Source organism: Sorex araneus, chromosome 2 (genome assembly GCF_027595985.1).
Source record: "Sorex araneus isolate mSorAra2 chromosome 2, mSorAra2.pri, whole genome shotgun sequence".
Classification (NCBI taxonomy): domain Eukaryota; kingdom Metazoa; phylum Chordata; class Mammalia; order Eulipotyphla; family Soricidae; genus Sorex; species Sorex araneus.
Window position 1 is genome coordinate 38,984,939 of NC_073303.1, and position 22,775 is coordinate 39,007,713.

Below are 22,775 nucleotides of genomic sequence, written 5' to 3' on the forward strand. Positions count from 1 at the left end.
GCAGAGCAGCCATTCTCATGCCCTCTGCTTGCCCGGAACAGGTTTCTGGAACCCTCATGCATAAGTTCGGCCGTGCTTGGCCATGGGCAGCTACAGCTGTGGAAGCATTTCCACGAGTCTCTGGATGCGGAGGCTGACATTCCGCCGTCCTGGCTGGCCGGCGCCTCCCAAGCCCACAGACGTAGGGAGAAGCCTCCCCAGGGAGCGTGATACCCACACACCCCTGACCGCACGGCCCCATCTGGTGCCTTTGTGGACAGAGCCCCTCACAGCTCCCGCAGCTCCAGCCCCAGAGAGCAGGGAGCCGGGCCGAGCCAGCATCTCGGCACAGCTCTGGGGGCCAGTCTCCTCCCTGAATTCCTGCCATGATTTCACCCATAAGTTTTTCTCACAGCCAGTGGCCGGTGGCCAGCAACAGAAGTAATTTTGCGGCTGAGGACACTTGGGAGAAGGGAGTGTCTTCCCCATTCAGAAAGGGGTCTGGGGGCTGGAGCGATAGCACAGCGGGTAGGGCGTTTGCCTTGCATGCGGCCAACCCGGGTTCAAATCCCAGCATCCCATATGTTCCCTCGAGCACCGCCGAGAGTAATTCCTGAGTGCAGAGTCAGGAGGAACCCCTGAGCATTATTGGGAGTGGCCCAAAAAGTAAAAAAAAAAAAGGAGTCTGGGCATCAGAAGGTGGGAGAGGTGAGGGGGGTAGGGGGGAGACTGCAAACAAACTCGGTATTGTTCCCCAGGACAGACTATGGCCTGTGTCTTTGTCAGGCCAGTGCTTATGTGTAGGGGAAAGGGGACACGTGTGTTCCAAGAGCCTGAGTCGAAGCCAGACCCGGGGCCTCAGCCTGAAACGCAGCCCTTCCTGGAAGCCTGTTGACTTTTGTCTAGGAACATCTGGGAGCCAGAAGCACAGTACAGCAGGAAGGGCCCTCGCCTCGCACATAACCGACCCAGGTTCCATCCCCGGCATCTCATATGGCCCCCTAGCCCTGCCAGGAGTAATTCCGGAGTGCAGAGCCAGGGGTCAGCCCTGGTATGATCCAGAGGATAAGATAATTAAACAGTCTGACATCCACTGCTGACAGGGCTGCAGAGCAACGGTCCTGCTCGAGCAAGCCTTTCTCTGGCCCCGCCTGGCCCGGCCCGGGTCACTGCGCTCAGCTGGCCAGTCCTCAGGCTGCTGGTGGCGTGCGTGGGAGCCCGCGGCTTTGAGCCACTGCCCTGTAGGACTCTCCATTCTGCTGCTGCCACATCATGTGGCTCCAGATTTAGTCTTTTTTCTTCTATTGTTTGAGGGGTGGGGGGAGGTGGGGGTGGGTTTTGGATCACAGCTGGCTGTAGTCAGGGCTTACTCCTGCTCTGTACTCAGAGATCACTCCTGGCAGTCTGGGGGGATCAGAGTTGGGTTGGCCACTTGTACGGCGAGTACCCTCCCCTTGTACTATGCCCTCTGGGCCCCAACGCTAGTTTTCTTTGAACCCACCAATCCACAATTTTCAGGATGCCGTGCAGCTTACTTCATGGGGCTTTTGTGACACGTGGATTAGATTATGAGCTTTAAAAGTCCTTTTGTGGATGTGGGGGAAATAATCACCCTGGGGCGGGAGCGATAGTACAGCAGGTAGGGCACCTGCACTGAGCACACCTTGTCCCATTTCTAGAACTTGGTCCCCTAAGGTCCACCAGAGATGATCCCTGAGCAAAACCAGGGGTCAGGTGTGACCCCCAGAACAAACAAAACAACAAAGCCCTCCTCAAACGCTCTTACCTAAAGACCTTAGGCCTTTCACTCTCCACGGGCACATTCTGAACTAGTGTCTTTGAGTAAATCCTTGAAGCAAGGGCAGTTACTGAAAAGATTGACTGGTCTGCCCCCTACCCCGTTTCACGCTGATGGTCCAGTGGCTGAATGTAGACTTAAGACCAGCAGCTGGAGAAGTGGGGACACTTGTCTGATGCCCTCCAGAAGCCAGGACACAGCAGACGCTGGAGGCAGGGGGAAGAGGCTGTGTTGATAGGTTGAGTTCGTCTGGGAACCAGGGGGTGCCAGAAAGGTATAGTAAGGGGGTGCCAAGACAGCCCCCTACACACACATTAGGCCACGTCAGGGCTCAGCCAAGTTCCTTGGGTGTTGGGGGACAGACATCTCTCTTTCATGGATTCTTTGTTTAGCTTTTCAGTGTCCTGGGATGGGATGAAACCTTTTGTCTCCCAGTGTGTGAACTTCGCAACCCTTAGCTCAACCTCTCAGGGGTTAACTCTGTCTTGAGAAGACCAGGACTTGAAAAAAATGTTACTCTGTGTCAAGAAAACCAGAAGTGACAAGTTCATTTAAAAAGCCTGGTTTGTCATTGTTTATCTAATTTTCAGAGTTGACACAGAAGATTAAACCAGCCGACACTCACTCCCTGCCAGGCTCCAGGCAGATTTCCCTGCTCCTTTCTACCTGACCTTTGCAGACACTAAATGCTCCAAACCCTGACACGAAACTTCTCACAGAGTTTCCAAGTTATGTTGCAGTTGGAAGTTCCTGTCATAGAAAGAAAAAAAAAAAAAAACAAACCTAAGATGCTGTAAATCTGCCCTGTTGAGGTATGGTTTCTTTTTTGCCCTTCCCTTGGGCCATAAATCATAGAAGTCATCAAACCCTTCGAAGGGAGAGAGGAGAAACTTAGACCCTAAGTGGCCCCATGTGTCTTTCCTGAACTCAGGACCCGGCTGCCCCTGACATTGAAGGGTCTGGCAGCAGTGGCCGGGCAAGTGAGAATTTCGCATGCGCAGCTCTTCTAAGGAAATGATTTCCATAACGGAGGTTTATGGCCAGAATCAGCTATAAAGGGGCAGAGATATAGCACAGGGGTGAAGGTGCTTGTCTGGCAGACACGTGATTCAGGTTCAATCCCCGGCACCCCATCAGGTCCCCTGAGCATTGCCAGTGTGGCCCCAAACCGACAATAAAAAGCAACTGTACAGGGGCTGGAGCAATAGCACAGCGGGTAGGGCGTTTGCCTTGCACGCGGCCGACCCGGGTTCAATCCCCAGCATCCCATATGGTCCCCTGAGCGCCGCCAGGAGTAACTCCTGAGTGCAGAGCCAGGAGTAACCCCTGTGCATCGCCAGGTGAGACCCAAAAAGCAAAAAAAAAAAAAAAAAAGCAACTGTACAGAAGATTGCAGAGCAGAGGCCTTCTGAGATGCATTTCAGCCACCCCACTCTTGAGCAGATTGTGTGCCCCTGGGTTCAGCTGCCTCTCAAAAGTGGCTTCAGATAATGCCCAAAAGTAGAGAGAGAGTATGGGGAATATTGTCTGCCATGGAGGCAGGGGGTGGGTGGGGAATGGGGGGGGGGTATACCCAAGATATTGGTGGTGGGGAATGTGCACTGGTGGAGGGATGGGTGTTTGATCATTGTGTGATTGTAACCCAAACAAGAAAGCTTGCAACTGTCTCACGGTGATTCAATAAAATGTAAAAAAAAATCAACAACAAGTGGCTTCAGGTGATCTGGACAGGTGTCTCAGCTGCCCCGCTCACCCGGCGCCATTTGTCCCTACTCTGGTTGGCCCCCGCTGGGGTTGGAGTTCAGGTTCTGCCGGATAGGGCCGTCACTGCCTCCCCTCCCCCCTCGCTGCAGCCCAGCTCTCTCATCCCCGATTTGTTTTGAAACACAGAACTGAGTGTTTAGGCTCCAGCACAGTAAAATAATAATCCAAAACTCAGTAGGAGTCAATCATTCTGTTCTTGAGTGCCTCCTCCCTACAAAAACAAGGCTCTTCTCAGCCCAAGTGTCCCCCACCAAGTAGTGGGCTAAGAAGGTGTGGTAGCCACACACAGTCCTAAGAGATGAAACCTGGCCTTTGGCTACAGCATGGGTAAAGCCAGAGGGGTCATGCCCAGTGAAGTAAGTCAGAAGGAGGAAGACGGAGACAGAATAGCTTCACTCCTATGTGGGACATAAAGGAAGCAAAGGAAGCGAGAGCACTGGGGGTGAGTGCTCGCCTTGCATGCAGCTGACCCAGTCGGAGCCTTGGCACAGCACGGTCCCTGGGGGACCTCCTGGTTTGGGTCCAAAGTAAGAGAAGGGACAGGTAGAAGTGTTCAGGGGAAGTCCTTACACTGACGACAGAACTGGATGGACAGTAGGGACCAGAGTGGGCTAAAAGGGCACAGCGGACTGTGGTGGGTGGGCATTGGCACTTTATGTGGGCATGGTGTGGTAACATTGCACCCCCAAAGCAGAAGCACACCTCTACTCTTGCCAACCTGTGTTACCTCCATCAAAATTAATTTTTTTTTAACAGGCAGTTCAGGGACCATAGTTATAGTTCCGTGGAGAGCTGAACAAGGCAAGGGAGAGCACTGGCCTTGCATGTTTCTGAGCTGGGTTTCACCCTCGGCGCCCCACAGGGTCCCCTGAGCCCACCAGGAGGGATCCCTGAGCACAGAGCCGGGAGTAAGCCCTGAGCACTGGGTGTGGCCCCCAAACGAAAACTGTTTCACTAGACAGGAAATCAGATGTGGAGCCAGGTTCATAGGGCCCTTTTAATAACGTCTGTCCGTGTTGGATGCTGTCGGGTTGAAGTCGCGTTTCCCCAAAGTGGGCGCCACCGTCTCGCCAGGGGCGCCCTGGAAAGATCCAGCCGTGTAGCCGCCTCGGGAGTATCCCCTCGTTGGGCGGGTGTTCATCCCCTTAAAGAGATTGGCTGGGGCCGGGCTGGGTTTGTGGAGTGGTGTCTCTTCTGAGAGGGGGTGCTTGACCAGAGAAGCCCAGGAGCCCGAGGGAAAGTCCCCAGTAAGCAGGAGCCTCCAGAGCTGGCAGGGGACCAGGCCAAGAAACTCAGTCCTGCTCAGCGGTGAGGAGAGGGGCTGCAGCACTAGCACAGCGGGGAGGGCGCTGGCCTTGTACACAGCTGACGTGAGTTCGATCCCCGGCACTCCATATGGTCCCCTGAGCACCTCCAGGATTGACTCCTGAGTGCAGAGCCAGGAGTCAGACCTGAGCATCACCAAGTGTGACGACCCCCCCCAAAAAAAAATAAACCACAGTGAGGTGAGCTTGAGGGCTGTCAGGTCCTGGGTGAAGTGGTTGGACGCGCCCCCAGAGCCATGCAGCACGCAGGTGTCCCTGGACCCCGCCGCTCAGCCCCCCGAAAACGCCTTTCCAGCTTCTGTGCCCTCCATTTCCTTCAGCATTGCCGTGCGAACCACAACACATCAATAAAGGAAGAGTTCGGTACTGCAGATTCTTGGGGCTTTATTTTAGAAAATACGGCTCCAGGCGCCAAGTCGGTTCTGTGGATGATTTTTATTCGCTTGCAGGGTCACGGGATGACTGGGGTTTTCTCATAGTTTGCTTCTTCCTTTTTTCCTCTCTCCCTACATTTTTGTTTTAACTTTTTTATTGAATCACTGTGAGATACACCATTACAATCACTGTTCGTGATTGGATTTCAGTAATACAGTATTCCAGCACCATCCCTCCCCCCACGGGTGTCCATTTCACAGCACCAGCCAGTGTCCCCAGATTCCCGCCCATCACCCCCCAACCTTCTCCCCCTGCCTGTCTCGATGGCAGACGCTTTTCTTCTCTCTCCCTCCCTCTGTCTCTCCCTCCCTCTCTCTCTCCCTCCCTCTCTGTCTCCCTCCCTCTCTTTCTCTCTCCCCCTCCCTCTCTCTCCCTCCCCCCTCTCTCTCCCTCCCTCTCGATCTCCCTCCCTCTCTCTCTTTCTCTCTCCCCCTCCCTGTCTATCTCCCTCCCTCTCTCTCTCTGTCTCTCTCCCTCTCTCTCTCTCTCTCTGTCTCTCTCTCTCTCTCTGTCTCCTTTTGTCTCACTACATTTTTACATTTTTTAATTCCTTGACCTCGTATCATTCATGTCGTGGTGTATCAGTAATGGTGTGATATCATTTCGAAGTTTTTAGGGGATTTGTGATTATCCATTTTTCATTCTTGAACTTTGTGTGTCTTTTATTTAGCATTTTTTTAGAAGTTGTTCAGCATTTTTTTTAAAAGAACCAGTATTTTATTGAATAAATCATCTCTTTGCTCTCTCTGTATTTAATTCTGTTATGATTTATTGTCACATTTTCTTGGACTTGACTTTTGGTTCTTTTTGTAATTTATTGAATTGGACACTTTGCTCATCAATTTCCAGTCTTTCTCCCTCACAGATACACATTAAGCTATAAATTGCCAAGTAGTCCTGTAGCTCTGTCCCACAAATAGTTGCCTACAGAGTATTGTCATTCAGATCTGAATAATCGCCCATTTCAATTAGGATTTCTGTTTTGACCCATGAATCATTTGGAAGTATTTCTCGTGTCAATACTCCGAGGTGTTTGGGTTTCTTGTGATTACTGTCTACGTCTGATGCCCGTGCTCAGAGAAGATAGTTGGCATAACACCAGATCTTCTTTTTCTGTTAATCTGCCTACTATGTGGTTGATTGTTTTTACTGTTCTCTCTCTGCTCCAAAGCCATTGTATATTCTCTAATTATTGAGAACAGAGCTCTAATTGGGCTAAACATAAACATTTTGCTACTGTTACCTGTTGTGGTCTTACTAGTTTTCTCCCCGCTTTATCAGTCCATAGGTACCAGAGCTGTGATGTCTCCCGCCATTAGTGTGAATTTGCCCGTTTTCCTCTTCGATTCTGTCTTGGTTTGCTTTCAGGTGGTGGTAAAGTGTCTGTTTCAAAATATTATGTCTTCATTTCAGTGTGTTGCTTTTCTCTTTATGTAATGACTATAATATTTTGCTTTAAATTGTATTTTTGTCTGACATTAATGTAGCTTTAAGTGGGGTAATATTAATACAGCTTCTTTGGGTTCATATTTGCTTTGTTTCACTGTTCCTTGCTTTCATCATTCCTGTGCTCTTTTGTTTTAAATGGATTTTGTTGATGTTTTTCATTTTACCTAAGACTCTTTTAATTGATCAGTTTAATCATTTATACTTATTGCTTCTAGACATGCTTGAATTTTTTTCTACTTCCCTATTTTATTCTTTATAATAGTTTAAGTTTTGTTTTTTTCTGCCTTTTCCATCCTGTTATTTTTTTTTCCCTTTTGCACTTTGCATGAATGCATAGGACATACATACATTCTATTTTTAGCCTCTTTGATATTATCCCTATTTTTTTTTTTTTGCTTTTTGGATCACACCCAGCGATGCACAGGGGTTACTCCTGGTTCTGCACTCAGGAATTAGCCCTGGTGGTGCTCAGGGGACCATATGGGATGCCGGGAATCGAACCCGGAGTGGCCGCGTGCAAGGCAAACGCCCTAACCGCTGTGTTATTGCTCCAGCCCCTATCCCTATCTTTTTTTAAATTAATCTAACAAAAACCAATGTTTGTCACTAAATATACCCTTTTCCCAGCGCTCAGCTTCCTGCTGCTCTGACTTACCTCTAAGCCAGGTAAACCCAGCTCCACCTGTACACGGTAACCAAACGGCTGCCTCAGGAAGACTGCAGGGCTGTTCCCATTGGGGTCAAAGAATTCAAGAATCGGGGTGGGGTCCAGAGGGAGGCATGGCATCTCCTGCAGGCAGGCAATGGGAACTCTAGTCTTCTGCTAAGGAAAGTTCTAGAATTGACACATGGCATCGGTCCTCACGGGACAGGGCACTGACCAGAACTTAACTTCCAGGGGGGCTGATTGCGGCTGAGTGGCAGTGTGCCTGGCTACGGTCAGGGCTTGGGGGCCGAGAGGTGGTACCAGAAGGAAGTCAGGTGCTTGCTTTGATCCTCACCTTGCATACAGGGAGCACCTCCAGGTCCAGGGAGCATTCCTGAGTGCACCCTCTGAGCACCACCAGGTGTGACCCCAGCAACGAAATTGTCAAGTTCAGGTTCTTTCCATGCACCGGAAAAGAGGGTGGGTATTAAGAGGCAGCTGACATTCTGCCTGCCCCAAAGAGGACGCCCTGGGGCTGGTGCGGAGTCCTGGTCACCAGGGTCAGGATTTCACAGTCACCTCACTGCCAGACCTTCAGGTTGAGCCCTTGCAGTGTTGTCACTGTCACCAGCGCCTGTTCAGAGGTGACCGTTTGTTTCTAGACTGGGGGCTGCCCGTGCGGGTCTGCGGGGTGGGTGGTCTGCGTTCCACCTTGGGCGGACTCCGCGCCCACACGCTGTCGAGTTCTAGTCGGAGTTGAGCTTGTCCTCGGCCGCTGTTCTTCGCCGCTGAGTCTCCGCAACTCCCTTCCCTGGGCCTTGCCCTCCCCTGCACTCCTCCCTCGCCACCACCTCCTGGGGCCCTGCTTCCACCCTCCACCCTGGCTCATTGTGGCTTTTGTCACTGTTTTCTCCTTGGAGGGCATTGCCATGTTGAATCTTCAGAATTCACAGAATTTTCAGAATTCAGATTTTTGGCGCGGGGGGGGGGGCTGTATTTGAGGAGTGCTCCTTAGCAGTGCTCGGAAGGCCTGGAGACCACTCCAGTGATTCTTGATCAACAGGGCCAGTAGTTCAGTGCGAGGGCCAGAGGCTTTGGTGCCGCCCAGGCCCTGTGAAACCTCTAGGACTGAGGGGCTGGAGCAATAGCACAGCGGGTAGGGCGTATGCCTTGCACGTGGCCGACCCGGATTCGATTCCCAGCATCCCATATGGTCCCCTGAGCACCGTCAGGAGTAACTCGAGTGCAAAGCCAGGAGGTAACCCCTGTGCATTGCTGGGTGTGACCCAAAAAGCCAAAAAAAAAAAAAAAGAGAAACCTCTAGGACTGAACCCATTGATTCCCAAGGGACCATTTGGTAATGAGGATCAAACTGGGGTTGGCTACATGCTAGGCCTGTGCCTAGGCCCCGGCTCACTCCAGCCCAGAGTGTGTAGCCATTAGCTCTTTGGATATTGTCTTCCCCCGCTGTGCCTTCTCTTGCTTGGTTTTGATTTGAAGGAACACCGATGTTGCTCCTGGCTTTGTGCTTCTGAAGGTGCTCGGGGGACTCCGTGGGGTGCTGGGGGTTGAACCCAGATATGCTGCATGCAAGGCAGGTACTTCAACCACGGTGCTGTCTCTTTCACCCTAAAATATGTGTATGCAGGGGCTGGAGAGAGTGCGGCAGGTAGGGCATTTGCCTTGCACACGGATGACCCAGGTTTGATCTCCGTCATCCCGTACGGTCTTCCCATGTGGTCCCCCAAGCCTTTCAGGAATAATTCCTGAGCCCAGAGCTAGGAGTAATCCCTGAGCACTGCCAGGTGTGACCCAAAGACTAACAATTCAAATATGTGTGTGCATACATGTCTGTCTTTTCACGTGTGTGCTCTGTGCTCTAGATGATATGCTCCACCCATTCTTCCGGTTTGCCTGGTCTCTCTCCAGCTGCATCCCCTCTACCTTCTCGCCCTCGCAGACTGTTTCCTTCCAGTTGTCCGCATGTTACAGAAATGCCTCGTTCTGCAAGTTGCCTTGGACTCTTTTTCAAATTCCACTCTTCTTTTTGTCTCTGATGGTTTCATTTTCTCCTCTGGCGTCTTTCATCTTTTCCAGTGGGCCTTATTTTCCGTGATGTTTCCTCTGACTCTCCATCCTCTGGGCTTGTCTGCTGGCACAGGGGGTCGTAACGCACACACTGTCCATGCTGAGTTGTTTCTTCTCGGGCGTTGGAGCCGTGTTGGCCCCGTATACTGAGTGCGGCTTCCTGCTATAGAGGTTTTGGGTTTCCAGAAGGTTGGCCCTGGACTGGTTTCTCAAGTAGACACCGCAGACTGTCATTCGGGCTTCATCAGTGTTCCCTTCGAGCGTCGCTGAGGTTCTCAGACCCGGGGATGGTGCATTGGGCCCCCAGTGGCCCCAGGGTCCCCCTTGTTCTGTGTACCTCCAGCGTCCCCCGTCTCGAGCAACTGCCATGTAACATGGCAGTTACATGGCCATGTAACTCCCTGTAACACACTGTGGCTGGCACGGACATGGATGTAGTTGAACGAGCCCAGGCTGCAGGCCGCTGTCCACATGTCCACGAACTATCCTGCCACTCCCCCTGGTCAGCTAGCTCCTGCCAATGCAAGCACAGGGGCGCCCACCCTCACCAGGACCCCCTGGAGTCAGCCCGCCCCCCTCCTCGGCCACCCTGCACTGTCTCTGTACACAGGCCGCAGTGACTTACAGGCCGCTGGTGATTCTGCTGGGGACTGTGGGTCGGCTCTGCGGGGGGATGGGCGCTCCCGAGCCCCTCGGCTGCCAGTGCTCACTCAGCCCAAGACAGCCAGAGGCAAGCAGTAGGTTGCTGAGAATCGAACATGTGCTGAGAAACTTGGTGAGCCACTGCTCAGAATAAACTTGCAAAGGTGGGTGGGCCCTGGAAGACCACCGTGGAGGCCTGCGGGCAGCCCCGTGGCCCGCTGCACCTGTGCTCTGGCCACTGCCTGACCGAGGGGTCACTCCGGGGGTCAGTGAGTGGCCGCTGGCCCACTGTGGCAGAGGGTGTGACGCATCTGTGGGGGTAAAGAAAAGCCCCTCGGGGCCCATGTCAGGGTCAGGTGCTCCGCGCCCCCTTCCTGGGGTCCCCCCGCCGCCCTGACAGCACTGTGGGCCTGAGCCTTCCCCCTTGGGAGGAGGGGTCCAAGCCAGGGATGCCGGGCGCATTGCCACAGCCCGTGGGCCCGTGGGGAGGGGCAGCCCAGAGACTGAGGACCGGGGCTGGCACTGGCCCCGGTCCAGGTCCAGTGGCCTCTCCAGCCTCGGCGTCCTCATCTGTGCAGGGGCGGTGATGCGTGTGGAGGGCACAGCGCCGTCTGCGCGGGGAGAAGGGCACCCCAGGGAGAACGGGGCCCCTCTCCGTTGAAAATCACCCTGACGGGCCAGGGAGACGGCACGAGGGCAGCGGCAGCCCCCACACGGTCCCCCGAGCCTGAGCACAGAGCCAGGGGTGATCCCGGAGCGCCTCAGGTGTGCCCGCCCAAAGCAGAATCACCTGGAGACACGGGAGACACTTTCCCTTGGGGGTGGGGGCTGCTCCCAGGCCTGTGCTCATCACCCCAGGCCCCGCCGTGCCCCCCGCCGGGTCTGACTGCACAGAATCTGTGAAGTGCAGCCGTCCCTGGCCTCGCGCATGCCGGGGTGGCACCTCCTAGCCACAGGGCGCTCTGTGGCCCTGCGGGGCAGTGACCAGCTCTGTCCTTCCTTGAAAAGACAGTGCTGGGAAGGTTCCCCGCCTTGCGCAGGGATGTTAGGGGGTGGGGGTGGGGGGCTTGTGTGTGTCGGGCGTCTGCTCTCAGACATCAGTTGGGAGTTGGCAGGCATTGGGAGTGGGGGATCATGGAAGTCTGGTCCCCCGGGGTGGGCACTGGACAGCACAGGAGAGCACGCGGGCACGGCCGCCCCTGCCTGCCAGCTCAGTCTGGTCTCATCCCAGGCTAGCTGGCAGTGCCAGCTGACGGGTCCCCTCTCCTCGGCCACTTTTAGACTGAGTCCCGCCTTTTCCCTTCCGGGGTGACGTTTGTGGGCCAGGATGGCCCCACCTTCCCCCACAGGGAACAGCGCGGTCCCCACTCCTGCGCCAGCTACAGACTGGCCCCGGGCCCCCGTTCTGCCTGGGGCAGTGCGTACTTCTGTCCGGGGAGGTGGGCCAGGCCATGCTGGCGCCTGTGGCCATGGAGATGACAACCCTGTCCAGCTGTGGCGCTGGAGCCCCTCCCTCCACGCCATGTTGTGCACGGGCTCAGCGGGGGCGGGGCAGGGGGGAGGGCGGCACAGTGCCCCTCAGCTCCGAGTTCACATGGCGGATGGCACGGTCAAGCCTCGGGGCCTCAGTTTCCCCTTCTGTGATGGATCGTCCTTGCCCTGCTTCTTTGAGCACATGAGCCTCCTCCCTGCCAGCCTGCTCAAGGTAGCCCAGGGCCAGCGCTGACCAGCTTCCCACCCAGCCTCGGCCCCATCGGGCCAGGCTGACCCCCACAGTGACCACAGCATCCAGTGAGGCGCATCTCTCCAGGCGTGGATCCACCAGGGCCCTCCCAGGGCAGCCGCAGGTTGGGGGGTCAGAGGCGTGGAGTCCAGTCCCACCCCGAGGAGCCCGGGCAGCACCCGCACTGGGCCCGCAGAACCCGTGACTGTGCCCCGGGCCCCACAGCCCTCTCCTACGCCACTCCTGCCCTCCAGCGCCCTGCGGCCCTCCTGGGGGTTATCCGCTCCCAGCTCCCCCGCGCACATGCATGGATCCCGGCCCCCCGCTGCGCCCCATGCCCGTCTGTCCACCCGCCTCTCCCCCTGACACCGCCTCTGCTCTTCCTGCTGAATCCTGGTCCCAGGAAGCCCCTGGCAGGGCATTGGAGCCCGGAGGGCGGGAACAGGAAGGAGCCACCAGCCCTGGTTCCACTCTGCTCGTCCCCAGCAGATTCGCGTACGGCCCGAAGGCGGGCATTCTGGGGCAGGTGGCCCAGGTCCCGGCCCACTTCTCCCCCAGCCCGAGCCCCCTTCCACCTCCCCCTTTGTTCTTCACAAGGTTCCGGCTCTCACCTCTGCTCCGCCATGCCCGGGGCAGGGCTCACTGGGTTTTAAGGCTCCCCCAGCCCCCGCGATGCAGGCGGCAGTAAGGGCAGGCGGTGGCTCCCGGGAGGACAGATGGGCCTCTCCTCCCCGGCCCCCAGCAAGGCCCTGCTCCTGCAGGGAAACAGCCCCCAGCTGCACCCACACGGGCGCCTGCCCCCTGGGGCCTCCAGGTGTGCTGAGCGCCCCCCGCCCCGAGTGCCACAGTCAGGGCACCAGGAGGCAGCCCTGGTGGGCCCCACTTGGGTGGGGGCTGCCAGTCTGAGTGCCCACGTCCAGGGAAGGTAGGGAAGCGGGCACCCCCCGGAGCCTGCAGAGACATCTCCCCGCCCTCTTGGTCATAGACTTACACCAAGGCCCTCTTCTTTCTGCATTCCTGCCACTCCCCAGTGTGAATCTGTGTGTGTGTGTGTGTGTGTGTGTGTGTGTGTGTGTGTACGTGCGCGCGGTGGGGGGTGGAGGATTCGGCTTACTCCTGGCTCTGCACTCAGGGGTCTCTCCTGGGGGTGTTTGGGGGCCACCTGGGGCTCTGCAGATCCATCCCAGGTCTGCCACGTGCCAGGCAGGTGCCGTTGCTCCAGCCCGTGTGAATCTTGTGTCCTTTCAGTATTGCTGTACTCGGGTGGGGGTGGTTCAGGCCCTCGTGCACGCCGTGAGCCATGTGCCCAGCCACCACCCAGCCTTGGTTCTGAGGACTGGGAGGGCACCCGGGATAACAGACCCCGGCCACCACGGGCCAGAGATGAGTGTGTGGAGGTGGCACCAGCCCTCCAGAGCCCATGCCTGGGACGCCACTTCTTCCTGGGGCTGCTTTGCCCCCGGCACGTCCCCCCGGACTGCCATCCCAAGGGCGTCAGAGAAAGCGGTGAGGGCCAGACGGGGGTGGGTCTCAGCGGACTCTCCCCTCGGGGCTGAGGGCTGAGAGCTACCCTCCTGGGTGGGCCTGAGCACGGCCGGGCCACGTCACCACCTGCTCTCTCCCCCCCACAGGGTCACCCGTTCCTCGTGCAGTTTGACGACGGCAACGCCACAGTGGTGTCCATGTGGGTGTGCCGGGCCCTGGAGGAGAGACGGAGCCAGCAGGGCCCACCCTGAGCCACTGTCCGGAACCAGGACCAGCGCGGACCCACAGCCCGGGACCCAGCTGCTACCCACAGCCCGGACCCAGCCGGAAGAACCCGCCTGCTCGAACCCTCTGCGGCCGCTGCCCGCTGCCCCCTCTGGCCGTGCCCTTGCCCTGATGGCCCGCAGGCCGCCATCGGTGGGCACTGCCCTCACCCTTGCCCCTAACACGCTCCTTCGCTCAGCCTTGCTGCTGGGAGCACGAGGTCCCCATGACGCCCACCCCGGGCGTGGGCACGTGTCCGGGACGGCTCCCTGGGGCCGGCCCTGCCAGCACCCCTGGTGGTCTGGACTCTGTGTCATGGTCAAGGGCCTATGGAGAATCGGGCCTGGCCTTCCCAGCCAGCACCCAGCATCGAGCTGCCTCGTGCCATGCACCCCTGCTGGCCGGACGCTCCCCAAACCCACGGGCCGGCCCCTGGCAGCTCTCACGCCCCAATGGGGGACTCCTGGGGGTGGCAGGATCAGGAAGCCGCACTGCTGAGCCCTGGACGCTACCGGTGACCTCATCCCTGTGCCCCCGCCCCTCCGCTGGTTGGTCACTGTGCTCCCCCGGGCCACCAGCTCTGCCACCCGCCAGGTAAGCGTGGCTCAGAGGCCCAGCACACACCTGGACATGACAGTGGCATCAGGACACGTGAGGCGCTGACTCCAGGTGACACCACACCGGCAGAGCCTTTGCCCGGCTCAGCAAGTGGCATCTCTCCGTGCCCCGCGCTCTGGTGCCGGGCAACAAAGTGGGACAGGGTTCTGCCCACACCCTCATTCGCGGCGTGCCACGCTTAGAGGATTTAACAGTCCCGCCGCCGCCGCTGTGGCTTGAAAAGCAGCCGTGCCACCCAGGACAGCCCTGGGCCCTGCGGGCTCTCTGCTCGTACCCTGCCCCCTGGGCACTGCTTAAGGAGAGCCAGTTCCGAGGAAGCTGGTGGTCATTAGCCCCTCAGGCCCACCAGGGGTGCAGGGAGAGAACCTGCCGTGCATGCGTTCCAGCCCCTCAGAGACAGAATAGCCAGAGGCGGGGCCCCCTGCCTGCAGACCCCTACCCAGCCACCCCCGTTACCTCGCCCCATAACCCCAACCACCCCCAGCACCACTGCGGACTCCCACAACCTTCACGAGCCCCAAGTAGGAGGCACACTTGTCCCTGCAGGCAGGCAGCCTGCCCACTCGGCCCGAAGCCGGTAGCCCAGGACTTCTGCCGTGTCCGGCAGCACGCGCTGCCCACTCCCAGGCCCCCCGCGGGGCCACTCCGAACGGAGCTTTCCACACAGCTGCACCTGGCCTCCTGCCACTTGGGGAAGGGCGGCAGCCGAGGGGGGAGGCAGGGGCCACTCGGACCACCGAGTCTCTGACACCCACCTGCAGGGCCGGGCCCAGAGCTCCGCCTCAGGCTGGCCAGTGAGCCAGGACATAACACAGCTCAGCTGACAGGCCTGGTGTCACTCGCAACGCGGCCGGCCCATTCCTTCGTGCCGAGCTTGTTCCCGTGTGTCCACCCGAGCTCCTTCCACGCTGGGGGCCACATCTTTGTCCAGCAGCATCTCCCTGTATCACGCTGTAAACTCGTGTTACTTCAATAAAAGTGGTTTTGTAAATGGCATCTCAGCAAGTCCTGATCACTCTTGAAAATCCCACCCCGGGCTGGAGCGATAGCACAGTGGGCAGGGCCTTTGCCTTGCACGCAGCTGACCTGAGTTCCAATCCCCGGCATCCCCTATGGCGCTCCCCCCCCCCCCCAGCACTGCCAGGAGTAATTCCTGAGTGCATGAGCCAGGAATAACCCCTGAGCATCGCTGGGTATGACCCAAAAAGCAAAAAAAAAAGACACACAAAAATCCCACCCTATGGGGTCCGAGAGATCGTACAGTGGGGAGGGCATTTGCCTTGTACACAGCTGACCCGGGTTCGATCCTAGTACCCCATAGAGTCCCCCAGGCACCCCCAGGAGCGATCCCTGAGTGCAGAGCCAGGAGTAAGCCCTAAACACTGCTAGGTGTGACCTGAAATCAAAACAAAGAAGGAATAAACCAAAAATGCAGAATGGAGTCAAACTCCCCCGGGGCTCTCTGAGGCGTGTCCGGGGGAGCAGGGTTGAGACCAGTTTGGATTTGTCCCCGTTTCCTCTTTGTTGCCTTCTCAGCAGGCCCTCTGGGAGACGCCCCGCCCGGCCAGATACCTTGGGCCCCCAGAGCAGGGGAGCCTGAAGGGTAGTGATCCCGGGTCAGGGCGGCCTTCACGGGGCCCCTGGGTTTAGGGTCTTGAGGCCCCCGGCACTCAGCCCCCCACTCTCCCTGGCCCTGGGCTTTAGGTTACTCATCCAGGGGCTCGGGCTTGAGCTGCCCCCTAGAAAACAACGGAGGCAGAAGTGGGAAAAACAGAGCCCTAGTCCAGGGGACTCGGGCCTTGTGGAACCCCGAGCCGAGCCCCAGCTGAGCAGAGGGGCCCTGGGGCCTTGTGCAGAGTGCAGGGTGGAGGCGCCAGGGTCTGTTCTCTGGGGCTCAGGCCTAGGCCTGACTGCAGATGAGGCCGTGGGGTGAGGTCAAAGGTAGGGAGACAGAGCTTACCCCCAAGACATCACCACAAGCCCCTGACTGTGGCCGGACCACCCCAGTCTACCTGGACCTTTATCTGGAGCTGGGCTCAAGGTGGACGGAGATGGGTCCTGGCACGCCTGTTGGCAGGGACAGACTGTGGAACCAGCAGCGGGGTGGGGGAACCACAGCCCACTCCCTCCCCCAAGCAGCCTGCGGGGTCCTGGACCCATTCTGAGGTCACTGGGGTGCTGAGACCATACCAGGGCACGTGGCCACACCGCAGCTCAGCTCACGGGCAGCGTCTGTCCACCGGACAATGTGGGCACGTCAGAGGCGTGCGCTGGGGACTGGGAGCTGCCCCTGTGGGCTCTGGCTGCACATGCAGGCGTGATGCTGGGCTCCAAGTGCTTCTTTTGTGACTCAGGTGGGGTCCGTGTGCCTCCAGAGGTGCCCGTACGCCAGGGGAGGGCAGAGCAAGTGGGCTTGCAGCAAGGGGCCCTCAGGGGCTGGGCTGGCACAGGCCCCTGGAATGGGTGAGCTGTGTGCACCGTTATCTGCCGTTATCTGCCGCCGAGGGGCCCAGAACTCATCATGACAAATTTTCTGCTGGACAACCGCAGACATTCTCTGGGACCCGGGACAGAATCTGGACAAGACTTCACTGGCTCCTGGGCTGTGTCATTTGTCTTGTTTGGAAGCCAGGAGATTGCAGGCAGGAACTCGGAGACTCAAGTTTGTCTTAATTGCTGCGGTGTCACCGTGTCACCCCCTCGCCGGCAGATAACGGCGCCGTGAAGGAGTCGATGGGGCTGAGCCCTGCAGCCCCTTCCTGTAAAGTGAGACAAATCTCCCTCCTCACTGCAGACTCGCCATGGGCAGCTCTGGCATTTATTTATCTCCCTAACACTTTGCATTAACTGGCGAGGGCTAAAAAGTCTCTCCTGCCTGCAGACTTGGTTAAAAGCCTCCAGTCGACGGGGAGAAAGTCTGTGCTTACTGAGCGTTGGTGAAAGTTTAGGGAGAGCAAGGGTGGGGACGGGGTGGGGGGTACAGGGGGGTTGCAGGGAGGGAGCAGAGGCCCCAAGGCACAGGTCAGGTATATTCTGGAAAAGACTAACGCCCAGAGCCTCACCCACCCAGGAGAGAACTACCGGAGTCTGCTTTGATTGAGGTGGGTTTGTTTATTCTTTCTTTGTTTGATTTTTGTTTTGGGATCACACCCAGCGGTATTCGGATGGTGCTTACCCTGGCTCTACAGTCAGGAATCACTCCTGGTGGGCTTAGGTAAGGGATGCTGGGAATTGAACATGGTCAGTGGCACGCAATGCCAGGGCCCTCCCTGCTGGGGACACCCAGAGAGGTGCAGCTTCCTGCCTGGGGTCACACAGCAGGTCAAGGAAGCTGGGACTCAGGCAGGGTGCCGCCCCTGGGTGCGATCCCAAGCCCACCAGGTCTTTCACTGCTAATTCCTTCTCAACGGGGTTGACAAAAAGGGGACCAGGGGGCCTGGGAGGGGCAGAAAAGGATTTGTCCTGGATATCAGGAAACTCACATGAATGCCATTTCTTCCAGCTGAGAGGTCTACAGCAATTTTAAAATGAATTATTTTTCAATATTACACAGAAAAAAAGGAAAGTTTAGGGGCTGGGCAGGAGACGGTGTGGGGTTAAGGCACAGTGTCGATAGTACACCGGTTCCATCTCTGGCACCGGATGCGACTCTCCCGGCAGCATTGCTGGGAGGCCCTGGAGCTGGGCGGGGGAGCCCCGGGCGTTCCTGGCCCCCAAGCGCCTGAGCAGAGCCACATCCCTGGGCCTGGGCAGGGAACCACTGTAGGCCAGTTGGGAGAGAATTGCTGGCAGCCCCCCTCTGACCTCCTGAGCACTGCTTGGGAACCCTCCCCCCACAAGAGTAGTCTATGTATGTGCTTAGTAGAGTTTTCTTCCCTGCTGCTCCTGCCCACCTCCCCATTTCTTTGTCTCCTGAGTATTTCCTGACCCCATGGAGCTCCCTGTAATGCGCTCCGACAGCCAGACAGTGGGGAGGACACAGCCGTGGGAAGTTTGAGAAGCCCCTGAGCACCCCAGCAAGCACACTGCAGTGGGGCTTTGCAGGATGAATAGGAGTTGCAGGAAACTAAGGGGAGGAGGTGGGAAAGGTGTCCTGGGCTGAAGGAACAGCCTATGTAAAGGTTGAGAGTCAGTGGGTCAGGATGGGAGACCCGGCCTGCCTCAGACCCAGGGGTCCGCACAGCTGAGTGAAGTGACCGCAGGCTCAGCTTGGCCACACCCCGTGGGAGCAAAGCCCTGAGTCCAGACAGTGACTGCAGGAGCCAAGAGTGGGGCCAGGGGCCGGAGCCTTGTACAGTGCATGGGGCATTTGCCTTGAATGCAGCCGACCCTCCTTCACTCCCCAGCACCCGATATGGTCCCCTGAGCCCTGCCAGGAGTGATCCCTGAGTGCCTGGGCATTGTCGGGTGTGGCACCTCCAACAACAACAACAACAAAAGTCAAAGAGCAGCAGAGGTCACTCTTCGAGAGCCCGTGTCCATGCGTGCTCATGCCCAGCATCACCCGACACTCGGGGAGCAATCCTGGAGTCGCCCTGTGGGACTCTCAGGCCGCAACCTAGAGCGCCCAGGCCCCCAGCCATGTTCTAGGGCCACTCCTGGCCATCACAACCGGGAAGGGAAGAAAACAACTCAAGCAGAGATATTGGGGGACGGGAAGGGGGTCTGAGACAGCTCAGTGGGCGCAAGTGTTTGCTCTGCATCAGGAGGCTCCACTGGGGCTTGATCACTGAGCACTGCACAGTGCCCTAAACCCTCCCGGAGTGACTCTGAGGTACTTCCAAAGCACCACGGGGTGTGGCCCCCAAAGCAAACAAACCCCAGAGAGTCTTTAGTAGGTAGAGAATAACAGCTCTAGGCCTGAGAGGTAACACAACAGGGAGGCACTTGTCTTGTATGCAGTCGACCCAGCTTCAATCCCTAGCACCCCACAAGGTCCCCTGAGCCCTGGAGGAGTGAGCCCTGAGCACAGAGTCAGGAGTAAGTCCTGAGCAAAGCCAGGTGTAGTTCCCAGATCTAAATAAGTAAAGTTAGACATTAAGAGGAAGGAGTAGCTCCCCCAGAGATCTTCACACTAATACCCAGAGCCCAAGTACGTCCGTGTTACATGACAATGAGGAATTGATGGCAGGAGGAATCATTTGCTAATAGAGACTTTGAGCAAATGTGTTGGGTTACCAAGGGCAGCTCAAGGGGCTGGAGCACAGGCCTTGACATCTGGGAGGTCCTGAGTTCAATCCCCCTTGGCACCACAGTGCCTCAACTCCATGACACTGGAGAGTGCCCCCTCATTAAAAAAATGAAGAAGGAGGAGAAGGAAAAGGAAGAGAAGGAGAAGAAGACCCAAAACCCACTGGCCAGATGATGGAACCTACAAATATTTATTTTGTTTTTCTTTTGTTTTGGAGCCACACCCGGTGGTGTTCAAGCCTTACTCCTGGTTCTGTGTCCAGGGGTCACTCCTGGCGAGGCTCCGGGACAACCTGGGATGCTTAGGATTCAACCTCGAACAGTAGCATGCAAGGTAAGCATCCTACCCACTGTACTACCTCTCTGGCCCCTCTGCAAATCATTTTCTGGTAAGGAATGAAGTATTAATCAAAAAAAAGATGACCAGTAAACACATAAAGAGATAATCCTAAGTCATCAGCGAGATGCAAGTCAAAACCACAAAATATTCTTTCATACCTGCTCCTGTGACTACAATAAAGACAGATAAGTATTGCTGAGTATGTGGGGAAATCAGAATCCTCCTGCAGCTCTGGGACTGTTCACTGGTGCAGGGCTCTGGAAAGGGTCAACAGGGAGTGACTATGACCTGGCAATTCTGTGCCTGCACATTTACCCAAGAGAAATTTAGACACAGAGCTACAACACACACATAAGTGTTTCGAGCAGCTTCACTCAGAACAATCCAAGAGGGGCTGAAGACAGAGCTCAAGAGCGGGAACACAGACTTTGCATGTGGAAGCCCTGAGTTTGATGCCCGGCACCACATGGTCCCCCGACAACCACCAAGTGTGCTTCTACTCGGCACTGCACTCAACGTAACCTCTTAAGCACCACCAGGTGTGACCCCAAAGAGCAGAAACAACCACAATATGCATAATAAAATAAGTATTATATGAAAATATAAAGAGCACACAGTACTACTGATCCAAACTACAGCCCAGAGGAAGCTTGGCAAGAGTATGCTCAGGTCATCTGTCATATGAAATGCCAGGACCAGGCAAATGTGGAAAGACAAGAAGTAGACTGGGGGGGCTGGAGGAATAGCACAGTGGGTAGGGCATTTGCCTTGCACGCGGCCGACCCAGGTTCGAATCCCAGCATCCCATATGGTCCCCTAAGCACTGCCAGGGGTGATTCCTGAGTGCAGAGACAGGAGTAACCCCTGTGCATCGCCGGGTGTGACCCAAAAAGCAAAAAAAAAAAAAGAAGTAGACTGGGAACTGCTTAGGTCTGGAGTGAGGGCTAATGAGTGAGGCAAAAGACTTCTCTTTTGGACTGATAAAAAAAAATGTTCTCAGAGAAATAGCACAGCAGGTAAGGCATTCGTCTTGCATGCAAACAACCTGGGTTCCATCCCTGACACCACATAGAGTCCCCCAAGCCCTGCCAGGAGTGGCCCCTGAGTAGAGCCAGGAGTCAGCCCTGAGCCCTGCTGGGTGTGGCCCAAAGACAAACAAAGCAAAAAGTTCCCCGATTTATAGTAATGGTAGCAGCTGTACAACTCCTAAAATAGACCAAAACACTGAACACCTTAAATAGGTCAGTCCTACGCCATGCGAATTAGACCTGGACAGCTCAGCCTGGCCCAGAAACAGATGGGCACATAGGAGCCGCTGGGATGCAGCCTGAGACACAGGGAAGAGGCTTCACAAGTGCTGAGCACATCCTTTGTACCACCTGCCTTGTGAGGAGGGTTTCAGGACCCTAGGAGAGACCCTGCTAGGAATATGCCCAGAGCCCTGGGCTCTATCAGGCTGCCCCATGCCTACACCCAGAGCCATAAACAAGCCTCTGAACTGTCTTGTGAGACCCCAGTGACTAGTGCAAGGCAACAGAGTACAAAGGTTAAGGTACTTGCCTAGTGGGTGAGTACTGCAACCACAGCTCGGGTTCAAATCCTAGCACCACATAGCACCTTGAACCCCATCAGATGTAGCCCCCAAACATAAATCCCAACAGGGGCCAGAATGATAGTACAGTGAGTAGGGTTGTTTGCCTTGCATGCAACTGACCGAACTCAATCCCCAGCACCACATATGGTCCTCAGAAGGTTTCAGGAGAGATCCCTGAGCTCAGAGCCAGGAGTAAGGCCTGAGCATTGCTGGGTGTGACCTCCAACCCAAGAAACGAACCAAAAAACAAACAAACAAAAATAACATAGACCAAAGGCGTCTTTGCAGATGGAGGTTTGGAGGTTCAAACAGAGCTGAACATGGATTTGAACCTGAGTCTTTCCAGTCCTGTCTGAGTACATGAGACCCGAATAAGGAAGCCCCCTTTGCAACCAGGGAGCTCAGCAAACATTGCCAGCTGTATCCCAGCTGCCTGCTGGACCCATCCCCACCTGCACAGAGAACAGGCCTGGGGGATTCTGCCTGAGCAGCCTTGCCTGACAGCGTGAAAGGTGGCACTCGCCAGGGAACAGGGAACTTTCTGCTCCTGAAGGCACCAAGGGCACATTTCAAGCACACTGGCCTGAGCGCTGGCCCTGGGAGCTTCTCAGTGTACAGACCATTCCAGGAGCAGAGACTGAGATCCTGCCCTGATAACTACCTGGCAGAGACTAAGCTCAGAACAGTCCAGTGATGAAAATAAAACTAGAGCCAGGGGATGGAGGTTTGTGGCAAGCCGGCAGGCTGAGCCTTGGAGGAGAGAACTCAGAGCTCTCAGAGACTTCGCAGGCCAGTCTGGGGCCGCCTCTCTCCGAGGGGAGTGATGTCCAGGCAGGGCTTCTGGGCTAGAACCCCCAAGAGCAACTAGGCAGTGTGCTTCTGTGTCTGATAAAGCGTGGTGCTTCCTGTAGCCTCTCCAGTGCCACAGACCCCGGAAAGCAGGAAAAACAGCTCATGGACAAGCTGAGGCTGACAGGGAGGCAGTGAGCCTTTGAAGGTCAAGGGCAGGGGACCAACGGAGATTGGTTTGGGGAACAGGGAGTCTGGAGGCCAGTGGGAACTCCTTACCCACACCTTCCTCCAAATTCCTCTGCTCTGGCTTTTGTGACTGTGGACTGAATCACAAAGCCTTGCTGGTGAGGTCCCTGTCTGTCTTCCTACTTGAGCTTTGGGCCCACAAGTGCAGGCAGAGCCCCTGGAAGGAGCAGAACCTGACCCCCAACGTTTACACTATTCTCGGATCTCCTGGCCGCTCCTTCCCCAAACTATCCCACCTGCATTCAAGCGGGAGCTCTGGGCACCCCAGAATACCGATGAGTTTGGGCCTCCTGCATTTTAGCCCTCCCCCCTCAAATGCCTGTTCCGGGCCCCGTTGGCAGATGCAGGGATTGGGGCCATGTCCCGGGCTGCTACGATCAGTAGAATACTGTCTGGG

The 22,775-nt window shown here is 56.6% G+C and overlaps 1 protein-coding gene across 3 annotated transcripts in view; it reads left to right on the forward strand.

Moving 5' to 3' along the window:
* The window catches only part of MAP2K5 (mitogen-activated protein kinase kinase 5), a 269,651-nt gene extending 254,439 nt beyond the window's left edge, over window positions 1–15,212 (forward strand). For all 3 annotated transcript variants that reach the window (XM_055126994.1, XM_055126993.1, XM_055126995.1), the window contains one exon: window positions 13,481–15,212. In XM_055126994.1, coding sequence (XP_054982969.1) covers window positions 13,481–13,585 — 105 coding nt within the window. In that variant the 3' untranslated portion in view covers window positions 13,586–15,212. The remainder of the gene's footprint in view (window positions 1–13,480) is intronic.
* Window positions 15,213–22,775: the final 7,563 nt, after the last annotated feature.